Source organism: Equus asinus, chromosome 3, assembly GCF_041296235.1.
Source record: "Equus asinus isolate D_3611 breed Donkey chromosome 3, EquAss-T2T_v2, whole genome shotgun sequence".
NCBI lineage: Eukaryota > Metazoa > Chordata > Mammalia > Perissodactyla > Equidae > Equus > Equus asinus.
In genome coordinates, this window is record NC_091792.1 from 15186136 (window position 1) to 15208685 (window position 22550).

The following is a 22550-nucleotide window of genomic DNA, read 5'->3' on the forward strand; positions in this document are numbered from 1 at the left end:
ACAGTTTAAATACTGCCATTACTCTTCTCTCCTTTGTCTTCTGTTAATTTTTGGTAATGATTGCACGTGTAAGCTTTAGACCCTTACCTGGGTAATATTTTTGTTTTTAGGTGGTGTTCTTTCTGTTATTTGTTTTTTTGTTGTTCTATGTATTTTATACCCATTTCCTTACGAATTTCTCATAGGTAATATTTTTCAGTTCCATATGTATACAAGATATTGTATTTTCTTGCCATTTTTGGTTTGGCTTTAAATTGTAAAAAGGAAATAGTTATTTATTTTTCTAATGTTAAGCTTATTTTCTTTGTATAGGAAATATATTACTTGGTTCACAATTCAAAAGATTCAAAAGGATGTTCAGTGAAAAGTCATGAGGGTATATAAAGAATTTCCTCATTATTATTCACGGCTCACTGTATGGTATTTCTTTGTATAAATGTATCGTGATTTATTTAACCAGTTATAGGTTTATGGAATTTTTTTTTTCACTGTGGTAACATTGGTTTATAACATTATATAAATTTCAGGTGTACATTGTTATGTATTTCAGTCTCTGTGTAGATTACATCATGTTCACCACCCAAAGACTAATTACAATCCATCACCACACACATGTGCCTAATCACTCCTTTCGCCATCCTCCCTCTGCCCTTCCCCTCTGGTAACCACCATCCAATCTCTGTTTCTATGTGTGTTTTTGCATTATTTTTATCCTCTACTTATGAGTGAGATCATATGGTATTTGACTTTCTCCCTCTGATTTATTTAACTTAGCATAATACCCTCAAGTTCCGTCCATGTTGTCACTAATGGTTGGATTGTATCATTTTTTACGGCTGAGTAGTATTCCATTGTGTATATATACCATGTCATCTTTATCCATTTGTCCTTTGATGGGCACCTAGGTTGCCTCCAAGTCTTGGCTATTGTAAACAATGCTGCAATGAACATAGAGGGGCATGTATCTTTATGCATTCATGTTTTCATGTTCTTTGGAAAAATACCCAGCAATGGAGTAGCTGGATCATATGGTAGATCTTAATTTTTGAGGAATCTCCATACAGTTTTCCATAGTGGCTGCACCAGTTTACATTCCCACCAGCAGTGTATGAGGGTTCCCTTCTCTCCACATCCTCTCCAACACGTATTTCCTGTCTTGTTAATTATAGCCATTCTAAAAGGAGTGAGGTGATCTCTCATTGTAGTTTCGATTTGCATTTCCCTAATAGTTAATGATGTTGACATCTTTTCATATGCCTGTTGGCCATCTGTATATCTTCTTTGGAGAAATCTCTGTTCAGATCTTTTGTCCATTTTTTAATTGGGTTGTTAGTTTTTTTGTTGTTGATATGTATGAGTTCTTTGCATATTTTGGATATTAACCCCTTATCAGATATATGGTTGGCAGATATCTTTTCTCAATTGGGCAAATTAGGTTATCTTTTCATTTTGTTGATGGTTTCCTTTACTATGCAGAAGCTTTGTAGTTTAATGAAGTCCCATTTGTTTACTTTAGCTATTGTTTCCCTTGCTTAGTTACACATGGTACTTGAAAATATGCTGTTAAGACCACTGTCAAAGAGTGTACTACATATAGTTTCTTCTAGAAATATAAAGGTTTCAGTCTTACATTCAAGTCTTTAATCCATTTTGAGTTAATTTTTGTGTATGGTGTAAGATAATGGTCTACTTCTATTCTTTTGCCTGTGGCTGTCCAGTTTTCCCGACGCCATTTGTTGAAGAGACTTTGCTTTCTCCTTTGTATGTTCTTGGCTCCCTTGTCGAAGATTAGCTGTCCATAGTTGTATGGGTTTCTTTCTGGGCTCTTGATTCTGTTCCACTGATCTCTGTGTCTGTTTTTGTGCTAGTACCATGCTGTTTTGGTTACTATAGCTTTGTAGTATATTTTGAAATCAGGAAGTGTGATACCTCCAGCTTTGTTCTTTTTTCTCATGATTCTTTTGGCTCTTTGGGGTCTTTTGTTGTTCCATATAAATTTTAGGATTCTTGGTTCTGTTTCTGTGAAAAATGTTGTTGGAACTTTGATAAGGATTGCATTGAATCTGTAGATTGCTTTAGGAAGTATGGACCTTTTAACTATATTCTTCCAATCCAAGAGCAGAGAATATCTTTCCTTTCTTTGTGTTGTCTTCAATTTCTTTCAACAGTGTTTTCAGTGTACAGATCTTTCACCTCTTTGGTTCAGTTTATTCCTAGATGTTTTATTCTTTTGTAATTGTAAAGGGGATGGTATTCTTAATTTCTCTTTCTTCTGTTTTGTTGTTAGTGTATAAAAATGCAACTAGTTTTTGTATATTGATTTTTGTATCCTGCAAATTGACCATATTTGTTTAAGCTTCTTTGGTGGATTCTTTAGAGTATTCTAAATATAAAATCATTTCCTCTGCACATAGTGACAGTTTCACTTCTTCCTTTCCAATTTGGATCCATTTTATTTTTCTTGTCTGATTGCTCTGGCAATCCAATACTACATTAAATAAGAGTGGTGAAAGTGGGCATCCTTGTCTGTTCCTATTCTTAGAGGGATAGCTTTCAGTTTTTCCCCATTGAAAATGATATTAGCTGTGGGTTTGTCACACATGGCCTTTATTATGTTCAGGTACTTTCCTTCTGTACCTATTTTATTCAGAGTTTTTATCATAAATGGATGCTATATCTTGCCAAATGCTTTCTCTGCATCTGTTAAGATAATCTTGTAATTTCTTTCTTCATTTTGTTAATGTGTGTATCACATTGATTGATTTGCAGGTGTTGAACCATTCCTGCATCCCTGAAATAAATCCCACTTGATCAAGGTGTATGATCTTTTTAATGTATTGTTGTATTTGATTTGCTAGTGTTTTGTTGAGGATTTTTGCATCAATGTTCATCAGTGATATTGGCTGGTAATTTTCTTTTTTTGTGATGTCCTTGTCTGATTTTGGTGTCTGGGTAATGTTGGCTTAGTAGAATGATTTAGGAAGCTTCTCCTCCTCTTCAGTTTTTTGGAGGAGTTTGAGAAGAATAGGTATTAAGTCTTTGAATATTTGGTAGAATTTGCCAGGGAAGCCATCTAGTCCTGGACTTTTATTTTTGGGGAGGTTTTTGATTACTGTTTTGATATCCTTACTGGTGATTGGTCTATTCAAATTCTCTATTTCTTCTTCATTCAGTTTTGGAAGGTTGTATGATTCTAAGAATTTATCCATTTCTTCTAGATATCCAATTTGTTGGCATATAGTTTCTCATAGTATTCTCTTTTAACCTTTTTTATTTCTGAGATGTCCATTGTAATTTCTCCTCTTTCCTTTCTGATTTTATTTGTTTGAGCCTTCTGTCTTTTTTTCTTGGTGAGTCTAGCTAAAGGTTTGTCAATTTTGGTTATCTTTTTAAAGAACCAGCTCTTGATTTCATTTTTTCTTTTTTTTTTTAGTATTTCATTTATTTCTGCTCTGATTTTTATTATTTCCTTCCTTCTGCTGATTTTGGAGTTCTTATTTTTCCATTTCCTTTAGGTACAGTGTTAAGATTGTTTATTTAGGATTTTTCTTGTTTGTTGAGGTAGGCCTGAATTGCTATAAACTTCCCTTTTAGAACCACCTTTTTTGTATCCCATAGATTTTGTCATGTCGCATTTTCATTTTCATTTGTCTCCAGATATTTTTTGATTTCTCATTTGATTTCTTCATTGACCCAATGGTTGTTCAGTAGCATTTTGTTTAATCTTCACATATTTGTGGCTTTTCAGATTTTCTTTCTGTAGTCGATTTCTTGTGTCATATCTTTGTGGTCAGAAAAGATGCTTGGTATTATTTCAGCCTTCTTAAATTCATTGAGACTTGTTTTGTGGCCTAATATCTGATCAATCCTGGAGAATGTTCCATTGCATTTGAAAAGAAAGGGTTTTCTGTGGTTTTTGGATGGAATGTTCTATGTATATCTGCTCAGTCCCTCTGGTCTAATGTGTTGTTTAAGGCCAGTGTTTCCTTATTGATCTTCTGTTTGGATGATTTATTGATTGGTTTAAGTGGAGTGTTAAAGTCCCCTACTATTATTGTGTTACTGTCTATTTCTCTTTTTATGTCTGTTAATAATTGCTTTGTATATTTAGGTATCCTTTGTTGGATGCGTAGATATTTACAAGTGTTATATCCTTTTGTTGGATTGTTCCCTTTATCATTATGTAGTGCTCTTGTCTCTTCTTACAGTTTTTATTTTAAAGTATTTTGTCTGATATAAGTATTGCTGCTCCACCTTTCTTTTCTTTGCCATTTGCATGGAGTATCTTTTGATATCCTTTTGCTTTCAGTTTGTGAGTGTCTTTAGGTCTGAAGTGCATCTCGTGTATGCAACATATATATGAGTCTTCTTTTTTTATCCAGTCGGCTACCCTATGCCTTTTGATTGGAGCATTTAGTCCATTGACATTTAAAGTAGCTATTGATAAATATGTACTTACTGCTATTTTGTTACTTTTTTCCTGGGTGTTTTAGTCGTTCTTCTCTGTTCCTTTCTTCTTTTACTCTCTTCCCTTGTGGTTTGATGGCTTTCTATAGTATTATGTTTGGGTTCCTTTCTCTTAATTATTACTGTATTTATTATAGGTTTTTGGGTTTGATTACCATGAGGTTCGTATATAATAATCTATGTGTATAGCAATCTAGATTAGGTTGATGGTCTCTTTAGTTTGACCTCTTTCTAAAAGCTGTGCTCTATTGCTCCCCTCCTTCCACATTGTGTTTTTGGTATCACATCTAACCTCTTATTTTGTGTGTGTGTATCCATTACCCTCTTATCATTGAAATAGGTAATTTTAGTACTTTTGTCTTTTGACCTCCATATTATCTGCATAGGTGGTTGATCTACTGTCTTTCCTGTATTTTTGCCTTTGTCAGTGATTTTATTGCTTTTTTTTTTTTTGATAATTTTCTTAGTCCTATTTGTGGTCTTCTCTTTCCCACTTAAATAAGTCCCTTTACCATTTCATGTAAAACTGGTTTCTTGGTGCTAAACTCCTTTCATTTTTGCTTTTCTGTGATATCTCTCCTTCCATTCTGAATGATAACCTTGCTGGGTAGGGTATTCTTGACTGTAGGTTTTTTCCTTTCAGCATTTTAAATATAGCGTGCCACACCTTTCTAGCCTATAAGGTTTTGGCTGAGAAGTCAGCTGATAGCCTTATGGGGTTTCCTTTGTATGTCACTTGTTGCCTTTCTCTCGTGGCTTTTAGGATTCTCTCTTTATCTTTAATTTTGGACATTTTGTTTACAATGTCTCTTGGTGTGGGCCTCTTTGGGTTTATCTTGTTTGGTGCACTCTGTGCTTCCTGTATTTAGATATTTATTTCCTTAGGTTAGGAAAGTTTTTCAGCTGTTATTTCTTCAAATAGATTGTCTGCCCCTTTGTCTTTCTCTTCTGCTTCTGGGACATCTATAATACGAATGTTAGTGTGCTTGATGTTGTCCCAGAGTTCCCTTAGACTATTCTCATTCTTTTTAAGTCTTTTTTCTTTTATCTGTTCAGCTTGAGTGATTTCCTCTAGTCTTTTGTCCAGCTCGCTGATCCATTCTTCTGTATCATCTACTCTGCTACTGAGTCCCTGTAGTGAATTTTTCATTTCCAGTATTCTTCGTTTCTCATTGGTTCTTTTTTACATTTTCCGGTTGTTTGTTGACATTCTCACTGTGTTCATCCCTTCTTCTCCCAAGATCAGTGAGCATCTGTATGACTTTTTGTTTGACCTCTTTGTCAGGTAGATTATTTCTGTTTCATCTCGTTCTTTTTCTGGGATTTTGTCCTGTTCATTCCCTTACTTGGAACGTATTCCTTTGCCTCCTCATTTTGCCTCTTTCTCTGTGCTTATATCTATGTATTAGGTGGGTCAGCTGTGTCTCCTGATCTTAGAGAAGGGACCTTATGTAAGAGATGCCTTTTAAGGCCCGGCAGTATGCTTCCCTCTCATCACTAGTTCAAAATGTTCCCAGAGTGACCCCTGTGTGGGTACATGTATCCTTCTGTTGTGGCAGGGTTGCTCTTGCTGCAGGTGTCTAAGGAACGTAGGCTGTCCCCCTGGCTGGCTGGTTGTAATGCTCAGTTGTGTGGGGCTGCTGTGGACCCTTTAGTCAGTTTATCAGGTTTGGGGAGCCCCAACACTGTTGGCTACAAGGTCTAATAGCACATTCCTGTTGAAGTTTTTCTAAGTGAGTAGGCCCTCAGCGTGGCCGGTTCCTAGGCTCAGGGGCTTACAATTGCTGTAGGGCTCTGGCCTACATGGCTGTTGTCAGCTCTCTCAGGCTTGCAGCTGAGTGGAGCTGGCCCCAGGCATGGGAGTACCCAATTGTTTCAGGCTTTGGAAGGTGGGGCTGGTCCCCTATGTGGCTGTTTGTGAAGCACAGGTCTTCTGTCACTGATCAGCCGCACCCTCCACAGGTCCACATACACGTCAACACAGTCCTGTCTCATGCACACTTCCTGACCCCCTGGAGTGTACCCAGTCACCCCACTGCAGAAGCGCCACACACTCCACCAATGCCCCACCCACTCCACCCACTTCTCACACATGCCCTGCCCCACAGAGGTGGACTCACTCACCTGCCTGCGGAGCATTGAGGCACCCAGTCTGTGCAGGCTGACAAGTTGCCTGAGGGCTTGCTGTTGGGTGGGGCCAGTCCCTACAGCAGGCTGCCTGCCCTGGCTGAGCTGGATTAAATCAGTGCTCTAGTGGATGGAGCAGACCCTGGGCTAACAGGCCAGGGGAAGAACTCCAGTGGTGTCTGCCAGCATTTGTGTCAGCACGCCTGTACTAGGTCACAATAATGGCTGCCACCAGTGTCTCAGTCCCTGGAAAGGTCTTACCTCTCACTGAGATGCACCAGTAGCTTATCAAGTGAGTCTCTTTTCACCAAAGGACTGTGCACCTTTCTTGTTGTTTTAGGTTGCTTTCTGAAATGGGTGAATTTGTGTGTGGGCCTTTTAAGAGCTGGGTTTTTTGCCCACTTATGTCCAATAGCTTTTCTAGGGGTGTCCCCCGTTGTAGTTAATAGCCAGCAAAGCCAGATATTATGACACTCATCTCAGTTGTACAGTCTGCAGGATGCTCTTAGTGGTAACATTCCCTTGCTTGGGTCCCCTGCTCCTCCAGGGAAGGCTGTGTAGCTTAGGGTTGCTTCTGGTAAGCTGTGAAGTGCTGTGGCTTGCAAAGGTGGCTTTTTTCCTCTCCAGAAGGAATTTCTGCCTCTTCCACCTCAGTCAGGGCTGTCCCTTGATGCAGGGGTTCTTTTTATCCAGTTTTCAGTTCTCTCTCAGGGGTAATTGTTCCAAGAACAGTTGTAGCTTGGTTGTGTTCATGGGCGGAGGTGAGTTCAGAGTCTACCTACGCCGACATCTTGACACAAGACCTGATGGGATTTTTAGATTGTTTCTAATCTTTTGCAGCTACCAAAATGCTACAGTGAATGACCTTTTTACATTTGTTATTCATACATGTAAAAGTATGTAAGGTGAATTCCTGAAAATAGAATTGGAGGTCGAAGATGTATGCATTTGCAATTTTGAAAAATATTACCAAGTTACCCTTCAAATCACACTCCCACCAGCAATATATAAGAATGCCTGTTTACTCATACTCTCAGAAGTGATTATTTCTGACTCTGCTTTTTCAAAATATATATTCTTATAGATGATACATTTCTTAGATTTAATTTGGTTAATAAAGTTCTTTTTTACCATGTTTTCTTTTAGTCACTTCAGATGCTCTCTCTCAGACACTTCACACTTTTCTCAATCTGCTAGCAAAGGTTATTTTTGTTCTTGATAAATGTCTATAAAGTATCTAAGAAATATCTGTGCTTTCTGTAGAATCAATGCTTTAACATGCCAGGCTTGCTTTGAGTATTGTGAAGAGAGAGATTTTAAAATTTGTCATTTGCATGACATAACTCTATACTGTATTTAGTTCTTAAATGGATAGATATTGATTCTTTTAAAATTATTTAGTATTTAGTGATTTGGAACAGGGGTTTAAAAATTAGATCTCATCATTTTGACTGTCATCTCATACCTACCCAGGGGGAGCGCTAGGTAGCAATAAAAACACTGTAAGACTTTGTAGAATTGCTTCTTCTCTCTTCCTTCACATCTTTGTGGGACACATCTAAAGCTAATTGATTGGTGTTCTGTCTGGTATAACCTGAACGATTTTAGTCTGTTTGTTTGTGAAAACTCCAGATTTCTGGACCTCTTAAGATCTTTACTGTTATGTTGGGGGGTAGGAGGTTTGAGGCCCAGGAACATACATTTTAAAAGAGTACCACCAGGTCATTCTGATACAGATGACGTGAAAGGCTCACTTTGAGAAATACTCATATAAAGTGTGTGTACACTAAAAGAATGTGATTTGCACAGCTAAAAACATCTCAAGAGTTCCTGGAACTTCATTGGTCATCTAGTACAGCTTCTTGCTTAATATACAAACTCTTATTTATACCATTTCTGATAAAGCATCCAGTAATGTGGAGTATAGGATTTAAAGGCAGTCTATCCCATTAATTGAATAACTTCAGTTAAAAAAAAAAATCCTCCTCATTTAGGAAAGTTGCTGCCCTTAATGCTGTGCTGAGTGACAATACAGATTAAATCTAATTCTTGGATGATAATGACTTTGTCCGCTTTACTCTTAAGTCTTGTGAAATCTTTTGCAGTTCTTTGATTCTTAAAAACCTAAGTTAATTTAATAGATCAGTTACAAATGGAGAGAGTATTATATTTTAAGACTTGATTTAACTTTCCAAGAAGTTTACAGAAACAAGTTTTTCTACAGATGTTCTCAGATATTCATTTTGTCATTTTATGGAAGTACTCTTTTTCTTTTTTAAGAAAAATTCTTAGGCTTGCATTTAAAAAGGCATTTACTATTATTTGCATAGAAAATAATACAGAGCAATCTGGGAAAAAATTCTTTGGATATTAAAAAATAGCTGGGCTTATATTCATTTTCAAGCTTTTTAAGGTATATTTTGTGAATTTAGTATCCCATTAAGATAAGGTCGTCTGTCTAAATACTTCATCAGTGTTTGTCCAGAGATATTTCCATCCAGGAGTTCTTTTTGCATGCTCATTTGAATTGTACAGTTGGATTGTAGAGAATACCAAATGGTGATTTCCTCCTAGTAAAGGAATCTATTTTAAACATAGTTCATGGGACTTTTAAGAAGCATTTGACAACCTTAGAGATTCTGTTATTCATTCCTTTCCATTTTTTTTTCAGATCAGTAATGTGAGGTTCAGAATTTTAACAAAATACTTACCCCAAATCATTCAGTTTGCCTCTTGGGAGAGCCTGGATTCAAACTCAGTTTGTGTAACTTCTCATGCCGCTGCTGTTTGTATTAAATTGAGTTTTGAGAGCTTTGAGCATAGCCAGTGACTAGAACCTCTGCTATGTCTGTTAAACTTGACACTCCTGAAACAGGTGCTTTTCCTTCCTCCTCTTGAGCTGGTTTGTACTAGGAGGTCAGTAAGTGTTCCATGAATAAATGCTTTGAGTCAGCATGTTTTAGTTTTGAAAGTGCTTTTATTTTTCTACTTAATTCTGCTGCCTGGAACACTTGAAAAATAAATTTTATCTATTATTTTTTACTCTTGTTGCACATTAGGCTCTCCTGAGAAGCTTTTAAAATAATATGGGAATGGTACTGGTATTAAATATCTTAATCCCTAGTGATTCTAATGTATATCCAGGATTGGTAATTACTGCTCTCTGATAATCTAATCTTTTATATTCCTTTTTCATCGGGTATTTATTGAGCCACCTACTGTATGCTAGGGGCTGTGCACTATTACGTAACTCTCAGGGGCACCATTTGCATAAAATACAGAATGAGGATTTGGAATACAAAGACAAGATGCTTCCTGCCTTTTATGTCTTCTCCTGTCCGGACATCAGTTGTGTTTCACAGGAACATAATTTGTTTTCTGCAGATGTTGTGTAGTATGTGGGTGATGGTGTTAAAATGTAATCCCTCAGACTATGATGTTCCAGATTTGGTATGACCAGTGTATAGTTCTTTAATAATGTTGTATTCTTTGATCTAGACACTGTATTTTTATTAATGCAGACTTAGTTTGTATTAGCTGTTAAAGCAACCATTTCTGTTGACTTAGATTACGCTTATGGTGGACTAAGCTCCTGAGATCTTTGCTCTGTGAAAACCTGTCAGATCAGGTCTGCTATAATCTTTGATTAGATTTAACCTTTGACTTTAAACTTTGATTTTCATGTTATTATTTCATATTATTTTGAATGAATCAAATAAAAATTTACCAATTATATGACATAATTTTACAGATATAATTTTCCAGGAACAAGGTTTAGCCTCAAGAGAAGCATACGTATATAAAGGCCAAAAATAAAGTTTTTAAGAAAATATTAATATACTTATTTTTTTCATTAAATTAGCTTTTATACTACCCCATTAAAACATCTAGGTGAAACAATTTGATGTTTAAGAAATCTTACATGGATTTTGACTTGGAGGATTTTTTTCTTTTTCCAAATGTGTCTTGCTATTTTAGGCACAACCAGTGTCTCATTATCTTACTACAGTATGTCTTAGTCTGTCTGGGTTGCTACAAAAAAAATACCATTGACTGGGTGGCTTAAACAACATTTAGTTCTCACATTTCTGGAAGCTGGGAGGTCCAAGATCAAGATGCTGACAGATTCAGGGTCTAGTCATGGCCCATTTCTTGGTTCACAGATGACCGTCTTCTCACTGTGTCCTCATATGGTAGAAGGGGTGAGGGTCTCTTTTATAAGGGTACCAATCCCATTATGACCTAATCACCTTGCAAAGGCCCCACCTCCAAGTACCATCACGGTGGGGGTTAGGTTTCAGCATATGAATTTTATAGGGACACATTTAGTCTATAACACAGTTTGTAATAAATACGTAACATTTTCTTTTGAATCCATGTCTTCTGTTCATTATAGATACAGTGACTATTCTACAGACCCTGTTTCTTCCCAACTTTTTTTCAGTGCCCAAGTATATCTTTAATATAAGTAGCCTTCACTTATTGATATCTCTTGATTTGGAACATTCGAAGGATGCTTAGAAAAAAGGATGTCAAAAGCAACTCATCTTCTTTTACCTCATTTTCTGGTTCCCAAATAGTCATGATAAATGTAAGCTCAGTAGCTGTCTCAACAATTCTAATGATGTGTAGAAACAAAACTTTGTTAAATGTGTCTTATGGTATATAAAGATTCTTTTATTGTGAGAACCTCTGACTCTCCTAAGGAGGGAAGAGAACTGATTTTGAATTATTAATTTTTAAATAGGAATGACTGTTCTCTAACTTCTTTTTAAAGTTTGATGCAGCCCATTATTTTATGATAATGACATTGCATCTTTTTGAGCTCCCTTCTTCAACAGTTATTTTAACTGAGAACTCAAAGCTTTTGGTATTGGCCACAGTTTTAACCAGAAATGGTCATTCTTTGAATTACTTTGTGTTGTGAAACTGGAACATTGTGGTACTAGAACAGTTGTAATTTGTGGCCCTCAGATGTAGGAAAATAACTTACTTTCACCAACTATTTCTCAGCCACATTTATCTGCTGTGTTATGTTCTGGTTTTTTGCTGTAGTCTGAGAAATGAAGATAGAATGAGCCAATTTACTCTGGCAGAAGCCTCTAAAAACTACCAGTTTCTTTCTGGGTCAGCTCTGGCTCTTTGCTTTTATTCACTGGAATGTCAATTCATTATTTTCCGTAGAAGATTCTTTTTTGAATTGAAATTCTGATTGTCATTACCTTGTCTTGCTTCTGGCAAAGAATATAGAAGTAGCTGCTAAGAGAGTAAAAGTAGGAAGGGGAAGGTTGCAAGATAAAGGATGAAGAAATGGGCTTTCGACTATTTCCAATCATTTATTTCTGTTCTTTTTTTCTTTTGATATAGTCTTGATATTGAACTTCTGAGTGTTTTGTTTTTGCTTTCTAGGTGATGGGAATTGCAGTGATACTAGAGGCTTAGAAATCGCTATCAAGCAACGTGTTGATGATGCACTCACTTCAAAACTTCCAATGTTTTACTTGGTCAACAGGCCTCATATTAGTTTAGTACCTTCTGCATATTCACTTCAGACAAACTTGGAGTATAAATCCCTAAGTCTAAATTGGGCACAAGGGGACATTTCTTTGGAGATTGTGGATGGCCTAAGTGGGAAGATCACTAAAAGGTTAGCATTACTAATTTCTTTAAAAATCACATACTACTTAAGGAAAAGAATACATTTTAATAGAATTTTTTTATTCTAACTTTCTTTGGATACAGTTTTTTGAATTCTGAACAACAGTAATAATAGTTACCACTAATTGAGTGCAATTGTGCTGTAGGAATTGTACTAATTTAAAAAATTTTTTTCCTGACAAGGAAACAGGCCTGAAGAAGGTACGTAACTTACTGAAATTACATAGTAAATGGTGGAGCCAGTGTTCAAAATCAGTCTCGAGAACATATGTTTCTCCAAGTGTCGTTTCATGACCATTAGCATTGGAGTCTCCCAGGTATTATTTATGAACACTTAAGTGTGAGAACTACTGTACTATGTTACAGTGCCTTCTTATAGTAACCCTGTAGGTTAGGTGGTATTGTTCTTTTACAGATAAAGAAACTGAGTTTCACACTAAGGTTAAATATCTTGCTTAAAGTCACCAAAGTAGTAAGTGACACAATTAGGATTCTCTTCTGGACATTTCATTTCCAAAGCCCTTGGTCTTAACCATAATACACTATGCCTTTTACGCATTTCTTTGTAATATCCCTGCTATTGATTATCAGGTAAAACTGAAACTCTTCTTTTTGTGTGAACCTACATTTATAATGAAGTAATGAATGATGATGAAAGTTTAAATGCTTAAATTTGCTTTCTTTGTGAAGATGGATTTAAATTAAGACCACATACAAAAGTTTCTTGGTATGAGCTTGGCAAGCATGCTATTGATTATTTCAGCTAAGATGAATCATACTATTTATGCTTTGAATCAGCATAAAGAAGTATATCACTGTTAATAGACTAACTCACACATAACAAAACATATTCTGTGAAAGAATAAAAAACTGTTTACTGAAAACATAATAGCAAAACAGAGATGAAATTAATAAATATAAAATGAGCTTAACTCATTTCTTATGGCTAGATGCTTTCCAGGTGATTACAAACAAAATGATTGTGATATAAATATTAGACAAGGTGTAATTCAGCCCCAAAACATCACGTAAGGCATAGGACACTTTAGCAATATAAAGTGTAATTCACAAGACAGAACAGTTATGAATATCTGTGCAACGAACAACATAGTATCAACATTCATAAAGGAGAAATGGAAGATAAGAGGAAAAATAGGAATTGACTGCTAGTTGAAACAGTAATGCACCTCTTTCATTTCATGGTAGGTCAAGTAGACAAAACAATAAGCAAGAATATAGCAGTTTTAAATAATAGTAAGGTGGATTTGATTATTTAAAACTCTGCACCGTAAAAATATAAAATAAACCTACTTTTCAAGAACTTACAGAATGTTGACAAAAACTGACCATCTGTTAGGCCACAAAGAAAATCTCAAATTTTATAACATAGAAACAATGTGCGCGGTATTTTCTGAGTGTGGTGCAATAAAACTGTAACAAAATCAGAATAGTAGAAACTTCTTTTACTAGGGAAAAAAGTTCTCTAACTTTTGACCCAAAGGGGAAATACAAAATGAAATTGCATAATATTTAGAAAACAAAGATATTGAAAGCATTACATGTCAGAACTTGTAAGAAATACAGCTAAAACAAAGCTGAATGGAAAAATCAATTTTTAAAATGCTTATATCAACAAATAATGGAAATAAATTAGGCAGAATGAAGAAATTAATAAAACTAGAAATGTAAATTAAAGAGCTAAAAAAAGTTAAAAGTAACCATAAAAAGCTAATTCTGCGAAAAAATATCACTAGCTAATCTCATATAATAAATGATAAGGGAGTCATTACTCAGAAACAGAAAAAATTAAAAGAATCATAAGAAACTTCTTTGCTCAGCCATGCAAATATTGTTTGAAAACCTGGATTAAATCATAAATTTCTAGAAAAAAAATTTCTAAAACTGGTATAGAAGAGGGAAAAATCTAAACAGATTACTTTCATGAGAAAATTATCAAGAAAGTGCCCTCTTTCTCAAAGTACCATTCTGAGATGGTTCAGAGGAATTTTATAAACCTTTAAATAGCAGAAACTTCCAATGCTATCTAAAAAGATGGAAAACATCCAAATGCTTTTATGAAGCAAGTGTATCATTGATACTTAAACTTGATAGAAGATTGTTGCCCCTCCCCAAAAGTTACAGACCAAGCTCACTTTTATATCCAAGCAAAATTGCTCAATAAAATATTAGGGAGCAGAATCTACCAGTACTTTAAAATAATAGGAATGTGAGGATAGTAACATAGAAATAATACCAGATTAGAAACTCTCAATGATGTAATTTGTCATATCAGTTGGTATAGGGAAAACACCATATATTCATCTCTGTAAATTCTAAGAAGGCACATAGTACCTCTCTACAGCTATTCTAATAAGGATACTCAGTAGAAAAGGAATATTTAGATATTTTTGTTAAGGATAAAATGTATCTTTATTACTCTAAAAGTATTATCATGATTGATGATGAAATCTAGAGGCCTTTCCACTAACATCCAAAACGAGACATGATTGTTTACTGTTATTTGACACTTTACTTAATGCATTTAGATGAAAGAAATGAGAGATATAAAATATTGGAAAGGAGGAGGTAAAATTACCACTCTCTGCATATGGTATCATTTTATACCAGAAAAACCCAAAAGAATCATCTGAAAAACTACCACAACAAAAGGTATCATGGTGGAAAATTAATATATAGAGATCAGTAGGCTTCATACACAGGAATGTGTGTTAACTCTATTGCTGCATATAAACTACCTCAACACTTAGTGGCTTAATGGGGCTGCCCCAGAAGCAAAGCAGTTAAGTTCGCACACACTGCTTCGCTGGCCCACGGTTCCCCAGTTCGGATCCTGGCTCGAACCTACACACCGCTTATCAAGCTATGCTGTGGCAGCCATCCCACATATAAAGTAGAGGAAGATGGGCATGGATGTTAGCTCAGGGCACGTCTTCCTCAGCAAAAAGAGGAGGATTGGCAGCGGCTGTTAGCTCAAAGCTAATCTTCCTCAAAAAAGAAAAAAAAAATACAAAAAATTTAGTGGCTCAAAACAACCCTTTATTACTGCTCACAAGTCCTTGGGTCAACTGTGCTGGATTTGGTTGGGCTCCCCCCTGTGTCGGGATTCAGCCGAAGGTCAGCTTGGCTGATCTTAGAGAGACAGCTGGGCTCTGGTCCACATGTTCTCCCGTCATCTAGTAGACTAGTCCCAGCTAGCTCACATAGCAAAGGTGAGGTAAGAGAATGAGAACACAAAGCTTCTTGAGCCTGAGGCTCAGAACTAGCACATTGTTCTGTTAGCCGAAACAAGTCACAAAGCCAGTCCAAATTCAAGGAGAGGGAACATCAACCGCAGTTATTGATGGGGAGAATATGAAAAGTCACGTTGTAAAGAGGATGGAGACAGAATTGAAGGATTTTGGCAATGTTTGTAATTGCCAAACTAATAAAAAGGTATAATGAAGGGAAAGAGGTACAGTAGCAAAAAAGTTCTTCATCTGTGGACCCACTTTTATTAAAAACATAGAAGTAGTATATATCTATGTATGCATACATACACACATGCATATATGAAGGGTGGTGAGGTGTATATATTTTACTTTTTCTAGTGAGTTAAAATTTGCATACAGTTGAATACATTGTACAATTTCTTGAGTTATGATATATGTATATACCTCTGTAACTACCACTTCAGTCAAAATGTTGGGCATTTTCATCATCCCAGAAAATATTTCTGTGCCCTCTTCCAGTCAGTCCCTGGTAGAAGTATTGTTTGTTGATTTTAATCCTTGCAACTTCCAGCATAAATCATTGAATAATGATTAGTGAATGTTTCATTCTTTTCTGGTTTAGTTCCCCATTTAAAAGTGGTATGTCAATGGCAAGTCGGCTTTGTAAGGCTGCAATGTTAAATCGATTTAATCTGCTTGCCAAAGAAGCTAAAAAAGAAGATTTACTTGAAGCTAGTACATATCATGCAGCTAAGGTAAGTCCTTAAAGGAATAGAGTTGATCATAAAATTTAAGACAACGATAATGTGGTACTTCTGATGATGATACATACCAAAAGTTGAATAGTTCCTGAATATAAGATAGTGCCATGTAGTGGTAAAATTAATTTTTAAATGAATATGCCAGAAATTGGTTATATAAATAAATGTCAACACTTAAAGTAGCTACCTCAGTATGGTGTGTACTTAGTTTGATAGTATTGCTCAAAACCTGCTGTCGCACCCAGAAGAACAAGATGGTAATAAAACTTTTTCTGTATATGATATTAACTATGCTAACTATAGAAGTCATGCATTCTGTAATAATACTTTAAGCTATCCATATGAATTAATTGTGAAACAGCTTGAATTTCAGCATGTGATTTGAGCCTAAGTAGGTGATATAGATAGCCTTTTTCTCTCTTTAAAAATATTTATTCTTTTTTAGTATTACTAACATAATGCATGCTTAAGTAGAGAATTTGGCAATTTTTTTAAAATAAGAGGAAGAATATTATTGGTTATTCCACCTGCTATTCAAATATAACCCTTATTAGTCTTTTAATGTAAGCATTTTATTTCAGTTTCTTGTCATGTATGAGTGTATATTTTTGTGCATATATATTTTAAAATATTAAGATCATAATGGATACATTTTTAACCTGCTTTTTTCATACGACAAAATGTGACATGAACCATTTTATCAAGTTATTAAATATTAAATGCAAATGGTTTCTGATAACATAATTTCAGTTTCAGTAATGATAGAGTATTGTGTGAAAGTCTCTTAATTTCACACATATCTTAATACTCAAACTGTGTAATCCCAACCTGTAAAGCAACTGTATTAACTACAGGTGTGTGTGTATGTAAACACATTTTTGAGTATAAAAGCTTATCTAGACAGTTTCTGGTTTTGGCAGCTCTTTGAGGTTGCAAATCATCTCTATAAAAACAAGTATAACACTGGACAAAATTGTCAAAAAACCACCTTTTCTCAATTCTGGAAATTTACTAAAGGCAGAAAACACATTGAAAAGTGTATATTTTTGAAAAACTGCTAGAACTTCAGGTAAGAACAGTAGGAGTTTGTGGATCTTTGCCCGAGGGAGTTCCTATTCTCTCTCCTTCGTTGCTGCTAGTTTGAATGGCAAGAACTGTAGTTTTACCGGAGTGAGCATGCCACCAAACACAGATTTGCTGCCAGAGGGGGCTGGACTTGATTTGGGGCAAAGGATGAAAAATTTGCATCTTTGTCAACTAAAAGTGGCAAACCTGGGGAACAAATGGGGAAAATCTGTAACTTTGCTGGCCCAACATTGCAGTCCTGCTTGGGGCAAGTGGTGGATCAACTCGTAACTTAACAGGTAGAGTTTGGAAATGAAAGGGCTGAGACAAATTCTTTGCATATCCCTGACAGAAACTACACTCATGTACAAGGAAGACCCAAGAGAATCTAGTAAAGAGTGAAGGTGTGAAAGTGAACTGTCTGCACCATTAAGCACACTCCCCTGCGCGCACACACACACACACACACATTGATCAGAAGCTGGGAGCCCTACAGCTTCCAGGTGTTTGAGCACAGTGTCTGTGGAAATAATTTGTTTATCAATAAGCAGTGCAGATACAGGGTACCCATAGGAAGCCAGGCTAAAACATAAAAAGAAGAGTAAAAAACTGGGAAGAGAAAACAGCAGCCGCACACCATGGGGAAAACAGATCTCATAATGTAAGCACGCTAAGTTTTTAAAAACTACAACCTTAGAAAAATAAAACAGAGTCCAGAGTTGCTGCAATATATTATCGAAAAAGTCTTAAGTTTCAACCAGAGGTTATAGGATATGTAAAAAGCAGGAAAGTGTAACCTATACTCAGGAAAAATAACAATCAGTAGAAACTGGTTTTTAATGGATCCAAATGTTGAATATAGCAAAGACTTAAAAGCAGCTAATTATAAATATGTTCAAAGAATTAAAGAAAAATATAAAAATGTGTTATTAAATATGCGTTCTCAATAGAGAAATAGAAACTACAAAGAAAAGAACCAATTGAATACTTTGGGTTGAAACAATATATAATAACCGAAATGAAAAATTCTCTAGATGCACTTAACAGCACATTTGAGATAACAGAAAAAATCAGTGACCTTTGAAGATATTATCAATAGAAATTATTATGTTAAAGTACAGAATGAAAACAGTTTGAAGAAAAATGAACAGAGCCTCAGAGATTTGTGGAACAATATTAAGTGAACCAACATATGTGTACTAGGAATCCTAGCAGGAAAGGAGAGAGAAAAAGGGTCAGGGAAAATATTTGAAGAAATAATGACTGAAAAATCCCCAAGTTTGGTGAAAAACATTAACAGATCCAGGAAACTCAGCAAACCCCAAGGAAAAAAAAAATAAAGAAGTATCCACACCTGGATACATCGTAGTCAACCTGCTTAAGACCAAGATAAAGAGGAAATCCTGAAAGAAGCAAGAGGAAAAAGTTATCAACCGTAGAACACTACATTTAAAGGCTGAATTCTCATTAGCAATAATGGAGGCCAACCCCAAATAGCCGAAGCAATCTTGAAAAAGAACAGCAAAGCTGGAGAATTCACACTTATTGATTTAAAGGCTTACTACAGAGCCATAGTAATCAAGATAGTGTAATAGTGGCTTAAAGATAAACATAGATCAATGAAGTATAATTGATAGTCCAGAAATAAACCCTGGCATTTATGATCAATTGATTTTTAACGAGTGCAAAGATCATTCAGTGGGAAAAAAAATGGTCTTTTCAACACATAGTCCTGGGACAACTGGGTGACTACATGGAAAAGAATAAACTTGGACCTCTACCTCATACGATATACAAAAATTAACTCCAAATCTATTATAGACCTGTGTAAGAGCTAAAATTATAAAACTCTCAGGAGAAAACATAGGAGAAAATATTTGTACAGCTGTATACTGCATAACAAAGCTTTGGACAATGATGGACCACATATACAATGGTGGTCCCAAAGATTAGTACTCTATAGCCTAGGTGTGTAGTAGACTATACCATCTAAGTTGTTCAGATAATGCTCTGTGATATTCACACAACAACTAAATCACCTAACAATGCATTTCCCAGAATGTATCCCTCTTGTTAAGTGATGTATAACTATACTATTAAGTTAGAGAAAGGTTTCTTAAGTCTGATACCAAAAACACAATCCTTAAGAGACAAAAATATTTTAGACTTCATTAAAATTAAAACTTTTGCATTTCAAAAATCATGAACAAGGGGCTGGCCCCGTGGCTGAGTGGTTAAGTTCCTGCACTCTGCTTCGGTGGCCCAGGGTTTCACCGGTTTGGATCCTGGGCGCAGACATGGCACCACTCATCAGGCCATGCTGAGGTGGCATCCCACATGCCACAGCTAGAAGGATGTGCAACTAAAAATCTACAGCTATGTACAGGGGGCTTTGGGGAGAAAAAAGAAAAAATAAAATCTTTAAGAAAAAGAAAAGCAAGAAAATCTTTGCAAGTCATATATCTAATAAGGGACTGGTATCCAGAATGTATGAAGACCTCTTGCAACAAAATAATAAAAAGACAGATGACCCAGTTTTTAAAATGAGCAAAGGATTTGAGTAGACATTTCAACAAAGAAGATATGCAGATGGCCAATAAGCATATAAAAATGTATTCAACATCATTAGTCATTAGGAAAATGTAAATGCAAACCACAGTGATATACTATTTTACACACACTAAGATATAGCTATAATAAAAAAGAATGATATTGACAAATGTTGTCAAGGATGTAAAGAAAATGGAACCATCATACATTGCTGGTGGGAATGTAAAATGGTGCAGCTGCGTTGGAAAACAATTTTAACAGTTCTTCAAAAAGTTACATATAATGAGTTATTCTGTGACCTAGGAATTCCACTCCTAGGTATATGCACAAGAGAATTGAAAACATGTACCTACACTAAAACTTGTACGTAAATGTTCATAGCAGCAGTATTCATAATATACAAAAGGTGGAAACAATCCAAATGTTCATGATCTGATGAATGGATAAACAAATTATCCATACAGTGGACTGCCATTCATCCATAAAAGGGAATGACGTTCTGATACATTCTGCAACATGATCAGCATTGAAAACGTGTTAAGTGAAAGAAGCCAGACGCAAAAGTCCACATATTGTATGATTCCATTTATGTGAAATGTCCAGAATAGGCACATTCGTAGAGACAGAAAGTAGATTAGTGGTTTCCAGGGTCTGGGTCTAGGAGAGAATGAAGTGACTGCTGATGGGTACAGGATTCCTTTTTGGGGTGATGAAAAAGTTCTTAAATTAGTGGTAATGGTTGTGTAACTTTGCAAATATACTAAAAGTCATTGAATTGTACACTTTGAAAGGGTATTTTTAAGAAAAATTTTTTAAATATTGGCACCTGAGCTGACATTTTCTGCCACTCTCTAAAGCCCCCTGGTATACAGTTGTACATTCTAGTTGTGAGTGCCTCTGGTTGTGCTATGTGGGATGCTGCCTCATCATGGCCTGATGAGTAGTGCCATTATCCACACCCAGGATCTGAACTGGGGAAAACCCTGGGCTGCCAAGACAGAGCATGCGAACTTAACCACTCGGCCACAGTGCTGGCCCATAAAAGGGTGAATTTTATGATATGTGAATTATAGCTCAACAAAGCTGTTAAAAAGGAAACAATGGAGACCAAAATGCAGTGAAATCACGTGTTCAAAGTACTGAAAGAAAAAACCTGGAAATCAAGAATTCTATAGCCAGCAAAATAATCCTTCAAAAATAAAAAGTTCCCAAGTAGGCAGTAAAATTTGTTAGAACTTCCATAAAAGGAATTTCAGAGGAAGTCCCTGAGGCTTGGAAGAAATTATACCATATGATAACCAGTCTACAAGGAAGGAATAAAGAATCCCGAAAGTGATAATTATGTGGGTAAATATAAAAGACATCTGTATTTTTTCTATTTTTTAGAAGCTGTTTTAAACAATTTTAACACTTTATTATTGATTTTGTAACATGGATACAGTATAAATGGCAATAATATAACAAAGGATAGGGAAAGAAATGTATCAGGATTGAGACAAAGTTTCTGTATTTTACCAGAGTTAAGTCAATATGAATCTGAAGTAGAATATGAAAAGATAAAGAGCCATATTATAATTCCTAAAGTAACTGTGAAGAAAATAACTGGAAAATTATGGATGAAGTTTCACCAGAGAAATTAAAATGGTGTACTAAAAATGCAGTTTTTAAAAGGCAATAAAGAAGAAGCAGAAAAGTAAAAGACATGGGACTTGGAAAATAGTGAAATGGCAGACATAAATCCACTATAGCAATAATTATATTTAATTTGAGTAGACCAAATGCTCCAGAGAAAGGCAGAGATTGGGTAAAGAAGAAAGATCCAACTATTTGCTGTCCGCAAGAGACACTTTAAATTCACATACACAAATAGACTGAAAATAAAAGGATGAAAAAAAGACATAACCTGCAATCAGTAGCAATAAGAGAGCTGGAGTGTTTATATTAATATCTAACAAATGTACATTAAGATGAAATATCAGAGCAACATTTTATACTGGTAAAAAGGTTAATACATCAGGAACGTGTAACAATTACATATGTTTGGGTGTAACAACAGAGCCCCAAAATATGGAAGCAAAAACTGACAGAATTGAAAAGTGAAATGGACAATTCTGTTATTATAGTTGGGTGTTTTAATACTCCTCCCTCAGTAATTGATAGTACAACTAGACAGAAAACTAGTAAGAATATAGAAGGCTTAACTAACTCTACCAACCAACCAAACCAAATGGACCTATAGAGAACCCACTGCACAACAGCAGAATATATATTCTTTTCAAGTATATAAGGAGCATTCTCCAGTATGGACCATATAGGCTGTAAAGCAAGTCTTAGTAAGTTTAAAAAGATTAAAATCATACAAAGTATGTTCTAATGATTATGGAATTAGGAATCAACAATAGAATGAAATCTGGGAAATCATTATATAAATGATTAAGTTAATTTCCTCTGAATTAACTTGACCTCTGAATAACCCATGAGCCAAAGAAGAAATTATAAGGGAAATAAGAAATATCTTGAACTGAAATGAAAATACAACATATTAAAATTTATGAAATATAATTAAGAAGTGCCTAGAAATTTATAGCTTTAAATGCTTATATTAGTAAGAGAATCATAAAATCAGTTATTTGAACTTCCACCTCAAAAAGTTAGAAGAGTAAATTAAAACAAAAGTAGGTGGGAAGAAATA

The 22550-nt window shown here is 35.4% G+C and overlaps 1 protein-coding gene across 1 annotated transcript in view; it reads left to right on the forward strand.

Annotated features, from left to right (window-relative positions):
- Positions 1-22550, forward strand: part of ADAD1 (adenosine deaminase domain containing 1) — a 48497-nt gene that overhangs the window by 22053 nt on the left and 3894 nt on the right. The window contains exons 9-10 of the mRNA XM_014845511.3: positions 12004-12241; positions 16105-16237. Of these exons, the coding sequence (XP_014700997.1) occupies positions 12004-12241; positions 16105-16237 (371 nt within the window). The remainder of the gene's footprint in view (positions 1-12003; positions 12242-16104; positions 16238-22550) is intronic.